Source organism: Numida meleagris, chromosome 18, assembly GCF_002078875.1.
Source record: "Numida meleagris isolate 19003 breed g44 Domestic line chromosome 18, NumMel1.0, whole genome shotgun sequence".
NCBI classification, from domain to species: domain Eukaryota; kingdom Metazoa; phylum Chordata; class Aves; order Galliformes; family Numididae; genus Numida; species Numida meleagris.
This window is the reverse complement of record NC_034426.1, coordinates 9,155,923-9,164,166: the sequence shown is the minus strand read 5'-3', so window position 1 is coordinate 9,164,166 and position 8,244 is coordinate 9,155,923. Positions and strand designations below refer to the sequence as shown.

At 50.6% G+C, this 8,244-nt stretch overlaps 1 protein-coding gene across 1 annotated transcript in view; it reads left to right on the top strand.

Moving 5' to 3' along the window:
- Nucleotides 1-8,244, top strand: part of MSI2 (musashi RNA binding protein 2) — a 192,087-nt gene that overhangs the window by 1,293 nt on the left and 182,550 nt on the right. The window contains exons 2-3 of the mRNA XM_021416113.1: nt 2-180; nt 3,886-3,927. Of these exons, the coding sequence (XP_021271788.1) occupies nt 2-180; nt 3,886-3,927 (221 nt within the window). The remainder of the gene's footprint in view (nt 1; nt 181-3,885; nt 3,928-8,244) is intronic.

The window sequence follows — 8,244 nt, the reverse complement described above, 5'->3', positions numbered from 1 at the left end:
GGCCGCCCCGCGGAACAAAGCGGCGGCGGTGCGGGCGGTGCGGGCCCCCCCGGTGCTCATCGCCCCCCGCCCGTCTCCGCTCTTTGTCTCGGCAGAGGCTTCGGCTTCGTGACGTTCGCGGACCCGGGCAGCGTGGACAAGGTGCTGGCCCAGCCGCACCACGAGCTGGACTCCAAAACGGTAGGTGGCTGTGCCCAGCGCTGCGCCGGACTCGGCTCTAACTCGCGAAAGCGGCAACTTTTGATTTTATTTTCGATTTTTTTCGCTTCAATCCGAATTCTCCCTGCCGGCCGGTGGCTCCTCCCCACGCCTCACGTTCTATCGAGCGATGACATTGAAAAAATCCCAGGGTGAAACATAACTTTTTGTGGCGTTCCGCTGCAGAAGGTTTCCTGCGGGGAGCTCGGGGTGGCTGCGATGGGCGGTGTCCCCATCGCTCCGTCCCGGGGCCGCCCGCAGCCGCACCGTCCCCTCTGCTGGGGCTGCTCCCCGAGCCCGTGCTGGGGGCCCTGTGGGATTCCCACGTATCCGCGGAGGGCGAGGGCTGGCTGAGCAGCATGACTGCCGGTTTGCTGTATCTGCAAAGCTTTTTGCTACAGTCGCTCTCCGGTGGATAACATGACATTATTCAACTGATTTTTTTTTAATTTTTATTTTTTAATGAACATTTTAAAAGAAAAAAACCCAAAAAATTTAACCAGGGAATCTGCCCCCTTTCCCCCACGCTGCATTTTTTTCAATGCTTTGTCCAGCCTCCCCTGCCCCTTCTGCTGCTCTGCACCCGGGGCTGTGCTGGGCTGAAGTTTGCCGTCCGCACCTCGTCCCTGCACTGTGCCCGGCAGCAGAGCGGGGAGGACGCCGGTAGAGGTCATTTCTGCTCCGGTACCGCTCGGTGTGAGCAGGGCCGTGCTGGGGATGGAGGGGCCACGGGGCTCAGCCCGGCCTGAGCGCTCCTGTGGGCGCGTGTCCGCGGCTGAACCGCTGCGCGGCGCGGTGCTGGGGCTGAAATGTTATAGCGGTGTCAGGGGGAGTCCCGTGTCGGTGCCGGAGCACCCGCTGTGTACCTGGGTGCGATACAGCCACACCAAGGGCAGGCCGAGCACAGCGTGCGGCACTTCATGGGTTTGATGTGAAACACAAAGCCCCTAGGAAGCAGGTGGGACGTAGTGTTTGAGTCCGACCAACAAATTCTGCTGGGCCTGTCCGAGCACGCAGCCCCTGCCTTCGCGTGCCTCAATAATTTGATTTGGGGTTTAATCAGATACGGTACAATCACTGAATTGACTGTGCTCCAGAGATTAAAGTCACCAGACCTCAGTGTACAGCCGTACTCGGTGTGTTTTGTAAAGATAAATTTAGTTAGGAAGAACAAAGGCAAACAATATCTGAACAAGAGTTTAGAAAATGCCGGGAGGACACCCTGTCTCCCTCTGCCCATGATTACGTCCTCCCCCTGCTCTCCCCTCCATCGCACCGAGTCCCTGCAATGTATTAGTTTGCTTTGCTTGGGGGAGGGGTGACGAGCTTGGCTAGGGCAAATGTGCTTCAGTGTGATCGTGGGAGAGCGATGGAGGCAATTCTAAAAGAAGTCCTCCTCGGAGTCGCAGCGTGGCTGCAGGGGCACAGCTCGCGGGTCGCCCCGGCCGCTCGTCTGTAGACACGTTGTAGTGACTGCTGCTCGGTGTAACATAGCATTTGACTCTGTTTCAACGTTCAGCGCAGGAGGCAGATCGGTTGGGTATTGGCATGGAAACGTCGCTCTTGTTTACAGTTACGTTAAAAGCTTTGTTTAGGTAATGGCCATTCATATCAGAAATAGTATTATAGTCATTTCCTAGAGGACTTGTAGATACAGTAAGTAGAATTGTACCTAACTAACTCATTTATTATTTTTTTTGTAGAATTTTTTTTTGGTTGTTGTTGCAGTAGTTGGCAGGGTTATGCAAAAGGTATGGATGTGCCATGGGGTGCTGGGTGCCGCTGGGAACGGCGGCGTTCGGCAGAAAGTTCTTACCAAGGAGAGCTCGGTTGCTGAGGAGGTGCTGTTGCTGTGGTGCAGAGAGCTCCGTGCTCTTTGGACTGACCTTCAGAAATGAGCAGTTCGCTTCAGAATTTAATGGCCCTTCTGCCGGTGGGATTGCGTTGTTCTGGTGGGACCGGTGTTCTTTTTGCAAAAAGTTTCGTTGTGGAAGTGGCTGTAGGAACGCGCCTGTTTGCCTCTGCCTTTGGGCACCCGCATGCACCATCCATACCTGTTGTATCGCCCCAGTAGACAGATGCTAGCCAGTGCTGGATGTATCTGTAGATAATGTTAATCTCTATGAGAAAGGTTAGCTTTCTAGTTTAAAAAAAAAAAAAATTACTTTTTTAATGCTTTTTGAACAAAAAAGTGGCAAGTAATCACTCATTTCTCAGGTGCGTTCTAAGAGGAAGATACTATATTTGTATCTGATGCAGGCAAATTAGTGATCAGTTGCACTTCAAATGCTGGTGCTGTTTGCAATTTTGACACGTTAATTGAGCAGATCTGCTCTTTAGGAGAGGTTATTTGTCAGAGAATAACAGTACCAAGTGAGAACACCTTCTTGTTCGGGGGTAGGTGCAGGGGGTGAAACGCAGCCAACCCCAAGCCATGAAAGCCTCCGCTTCTGCCTTCACACGATCAGGGTTCGTGTTTGTTACGCAGTCAAAGAGCACTGAAGGCAGTCACAAGGTGCGTGGTAGATGCTGCTAAAAACTACAGGTGCAATCGGCAGCATGCAGACACTTCCTTGCGGTCGTTTTGGAAGATGGCAGTTCAGACCAGACCGCTGCCTAAAAGGTGTGATTATTTTATTTACACCCAGTCCTTCATTTATGGTGGTGGCTTTCTGTTTTCAGGTGATTATTTTTGACAGATAGAGGACAGTTGGTTGCTAAAGATGCCCCATGTGAAAGTTGCTTTTAAAATTGCAGAATGAGCATTTCAGAAGTGTGGAGTGGACGTGGCTTTTAATTTATGCAGCACAGTGGGTATCAGTGCTGCATCTGAAGGGAGCGTGGGATGAAACCAAGGTGCACTTACTTACTTGCTCGTTGCTTTTTGTCCCTGCTTCATTCAGGAATACTGTAGGTAACTGCCTCGTGGAAAATCTTTTTTGAGGAACCGAGTCTGTTCTGGCTCACAGTGCCTGCGCATTTTGTTTTGCTTTCCTCTCTTTCCCCCCCACCTCCGAAGTGCTCCTTCGCAGTCTCTCAGTGCTCATCTGTTCTTTGGGGGAGGTGCTGTACCAGATCCACGAGGAATGCTGTCATGAAGGATAATCTCGTAGTCCTTCTAACAATTCGCTTCTAATAATTAATAGAAACAGAAGCAATTTGACTTTGAATTTTGCGTTTTGCATTGGTGCTGCTAGCCAGTTGGCGAAGTAGAAGAATAAAACAAAGACCAAAGTAACCCAAAACCCAACGGAAGGAAGGTGCAGGTGTCAAGGCCAGCGGGGTAGGGCTCGATCAGGAGTGCTGGCCTTTTGTGCAACCTCAGGAGTGCGCAGATGGGGCCGGCACGCGGTGTTGCTGCAGAGGCAGCAAGGCAGCACCCAGAGGTCTGTGCAGGGCTCCCTGGGCACCGGCAGTGGTTGTGGCCCCCCAGACCATGCTCAGGGTGCACAGGAGAGAGGTTTGCTTCCTCCCTTCCCATCTCACTCCCTCCGCCAAGAAGTCCCTGACAAACCCAGCTTGTGATCTCTCACTTACGGAGTAGTTGTAGGACCCAGTGTGCTGAACTATAAGCCTGAGAAATGAGGGATTAATAATTCAATGATTAAAAAAAAAAAAAAAAAAAAAGACAAGAAACAGCCTGACAACAAAAGCTATCTTGTTGATTTCTCCTTTCTTTTTCCTCAGATTGACCCTAAAGTTGCATTTCCCCGACGAGCACAGCCTAAGGTAAGTAGGAGGATCAATAATAGGATTTTAGGCACACAGAGAATCATTGTTGCCAGGCAGTTCAGGTTTCAAACAGGGAATTGGCAATGAAAGCTTTTAAAGCCGGAGTGCATGGCGTCTTAAGGGTATCAGCGCATGGCTGTGAAACTGCAGGAGAGCTGCTTTGTGCCGCTCCGTGCCTGCAGTTAACTGTCTCCTTGCAGAGTCCCAGTCAGTTTTTGCTGGCTGAAAAGGAGAGGCTTCTCTGGTACTGGTGGGAGATTGTTGCCACATTACTTGCATTTGTTATGCTCTTTTCTGCAGTGCGTTTTGCATGGTGTTTATGGAGAGCGTTTGGATTAAGTGCAGACTTCAGGCTTGTTTTGAGCTGAGCTTTCAGTTCTGTGGTTGTGATGGATGGGGGTATATCTCTGCCTTCATTGTTTGCACGTTTTCTTTTGTATAACTTCAGAGATGCGTTTGGAGACTTAATAAGCGTTGGAGAGCAAGTTCTGATGGAGCTGTGAACTCTCCAGGCCACAGGGTATTCTTTTGCAAGCATGGGGAAACAATGAGCTTTAAGTCGGGCTGGCTGGAGCAGTGACCTCCGTGCGGGGCCGCTTTCCACGCTGGGACAAAGGCGCTCTGGCCGTGTGCAGACGCGGCTGCTGGCGCGCTTGCTCCGAGTTATCGCTAGGTGCCATTTCCTCGGGAAGACCTGCGTAGGGAGCACGAGTGGCTGTTCCTCTTTAGGTTCTGCCTGACAAAACCAACAGATCGGTTTCAAATCCAGAAGCGCACGCAGTTGCTTTCGAATTTTGAAAGCTGAAAGAAAACTTTTGTGATTGCCTGTCTGACTGTTTGTTTTTGAGAATCTCTAGGAAGAATTTATCTGGCATGTGCCACTTGTGTACGCTGGTCGTCTTGGGTTGGTTTGGTTGAAAAATTGGGAAAGAAGACTGCGGAGTTGCGAGGGGAGTTCAGTAAGGAGAAGCACTTAAAAGCCTGTGGCATGAGACCACCTGAGCAAGTTCAACCCAACGGTTTTATTGTATATAGCCTCTTATGAAAGCAGGGGGTTTAATAGTGTGTGGGACCATAGCATGAAATGTTGTACAAAACATGCATCTGGGAAAAACTGTGTGTGATTTAGGAACCCCGGGCATACAGCAGGAGAGGTGTTGGTGATTTCTTTAAAGTATAATGGAAAAAAAAGCCAAGAAAACCCAACAGTGTACTTGTGGAGCTTTAAACCAAATGAATGTGGTAAAGGAGTTAAGGGTTCTTTTCTTCACTGGACATATCTAATAACTAATTAGTGAATAACGAGCTGCCTGGCTTGCTTCCGTGCTGAGCAGAGTTTATACTTGGGAGGGTTTGCGGCTCTGGATTGCCGTGTTGGATTAGTGCTGTCTTTCAGATAGATTTTTAAAGTTTCCAGAATTCTGAAAGGTTTCATAATTAAAGAAGGTGATGTTGCATGAAGGTGATCTCGTGCTGTGATTGATGCTCCTTTCCTCCTTCCAGTGCCTTTAAAGGCTTATTTACTTTTTAAACTGCCTTCAATTACCAGGTGTCTGTTTCTACAGTGCTATTTGTGAAAGTTTATAACGCTTACAGCGGAGCTGTTAAACTGTCCCAGGTGACTTCTTCTAAAACAACGAAAAAAAAAAAAAACAGGGCTTGTCTTAGCGGTGGGTATTACTGTGTTAAACTGACCTGATTTTCGCATTCTTTAACAGGAAACTTTTACCAAGGAGACAGAGGGGATGTTGTTGTTCTCCAAGTAGGCTTTGGTTGGTGCAGGCATCTTTCAGGCGTGGGGTGAAGCCCGGGATGGGGGCTGCTCCCCGGGGGGGGGTGGGCACTGCTGCGCTGTGCTGTGCGTGCTCGTCCTGTGCAGGGGCCGGGGATCCTGCACGGCCTTTGGGGGGCAAAAAGAAACTGAAAGGAGCCCGGTGGAGAAAACTGTGTGCAGCGAAGAGCAGACTTTACACTGATTGTGATACGTTATTCTGGGCTATCTTTTATGATCTGTTTCTTACTTAGATACTGATTTAAGGTTTTGGGCTTCAGTTGCTCACTCATCCCAGTTGAATACTGAGTGTTGCGCATTAGAATGCGACGGTTCTGGAGTCTAATTAACTAGCTGACACTTGGGGCTGTGGAGATGAATGGCGTTCGGTGCTGTGCCTCTCTCAAGGTGTGAGAGGAGATCTGTCCTCTGAGCAGTTCCCCCGGCTGTGCCCCGGACATGGGCTGTGCTCCCCGTGAGGCCGGGCTGCTCCCAGGCTGCGCTCCCCCTGGCTGGGGGACGCGCTCGCCGTGCTCTGTGGGGTCGCGCTCGCTTTTTGTGCGTGCACAATGGTTTGTGTCCCTTGCTTCTCCTCTTCGGATCCATGCTAATTGGCTAGGCTCCCTCTTTCAGACTGCGTCCCAGCAGAATGCTTTCTTTGGGGCTTTTTAAACTTCGTCTCTGTGATGTGACACCTCTCTGGTGATGCAAATTGGCTGTGGAGCGAGAAGTGGCAGACTGGAACAGCAGAGCTTCACCCTGGTTTTCTGAGAATGGCCCTTCCAGAAATCCTCAGCGATTGCCTCCAGTGGATGACTGATGTGTAATGTTCCCCTCCTTGTGCAGTACGACTTGAAGCCGCTGTTTTTGGGAATTTGCTGCATAGCTTTAACTTGCCGAGGTTGCAGCGTGTGGCTAACAGGGAGCTGAGGGAACATAGCGAGGTGCTGTGGAGGCCGCTGTTCCTTGATAGCAATCTGTCTTGCTTCCGAATGCTGGAAGGAGCTCTCGAGCAGTTGATCATTTTTAACTCTGCTGACATAAAAATCCTTAAAAAGCAGCCGGGCGGGGAGGAAGCAGCTGAGTACCCCTTTTTGAATACTGAAGACTGCAGTAATGTGACTTTTTAATATGTACAGACTATTGACTCTGACCTTACCTGCTATGTTATGTGGGAGAAGCCTTACTGAATTTAGCATGTTCATTAGATGTTTTCCAACGTGATAAATTTCCACCTCCCCCTGCCACGAAGAAGCTCTTTGATGGTGCGTGTGTGCTTGTGTGGCTTCACGGTGCGCTCATTTACTGCTCGTATCGTCGTGCTCGGCCACATCGGGCAGTGCCGTGTGTTTCCTGCCGGCTGCTGCCCGCCTTGTGCTGCTGGGTGTGCGGGGCCGAGCTGCTGCCGCCGCCGGCTCTGGGAGCTCCTTTGCTGGGTGCTGGGCGTCCAGGGCTCTGTCTGCTGCCGTCCCGGAGCAGAGCTTGTTCTTGTCGAGGTTGTGTGTTACTGGGGAGCTGATCTGTGAGCACTGGGCTCAGTGTTCTGGTGGCTGTCCAGCACGAAACAGTAGAAGAGTTTTAATTGGTGAGAGAAGCGTTTAGACTGGTAGCCAAATGGTGGCACTGAATACAGTGCTCTTGTTAGGTGTGTTTTATCCTGACAGAGGACGCTGCGGGACCGACCGCTGGTTCTGTCATGGCTGTGCCCGGTCAGGCTGCGTGCCCCCAGCCGTGTGTGCCTGCCAGGGCACGTGGATAGCGGGAGGTGTCTGTTCCTTCTTGGGCGAAAAACAGAGCGTCAACAGCTCTCCTTCCAATGGAGCTGCCCTGGTGAAAGCCACGTGAAGCTGGCTGTTCCAGAGCAGCAAGCGGAGGGCATGCCCTTTAGGAATAACATTCTGGCTAACCTGGGATATTTTTTTTAGTGGGAACCAATGGATTTGGATGTCTGGTTCCAATTAAGCCAACTGTGGGTGGGGTGTCTGCATCCCTTGGCTGGTAAGCGTGAACCAGAGTAGCAGGGAGATTTTATTCCAAAGCAAATAATGGACCTTGAAAATCAAGAGTTCTGCTCCTTCGTCCGAACTCCTCCAGGTTAGTCCTGCTTCTTCCCATCCTAGGTTAGGTAGAAGGTGAGCTCTGTGAAGTAATGCGGACTGAACACGCTGGCAGAGCTTGGGACTCTTCCTTCCCTGCTGCCCTTCCTTCCCTCCCAGGCTGTCAAGAGCAGCCAGGACAGACCTTGCTGCTGTTATTATTGTTGTTGTTATCATCGTTCATTTTATTTCCCTGCATTTGCATGTCAGGATAGAATAAGGGAGGTACTATTTTCTGCTCTTGGCATATATGTGTACCCTAATGATTATTGCTGTATCTTCTGTGTACAGAGTAGTAGGAGGTCCTTACCAGATGGCATGAGAGACTTTGGCAGTTGCTGGCCGGTGTCTGGGTGTCTGCAGCCTATCCTGGCGGAGATGCCTCGTGCGCTGTAAGCTGCTCTTAGAATTTGTCTCCCTCTGGCACTGGGTGGTCAAATGGAAAAA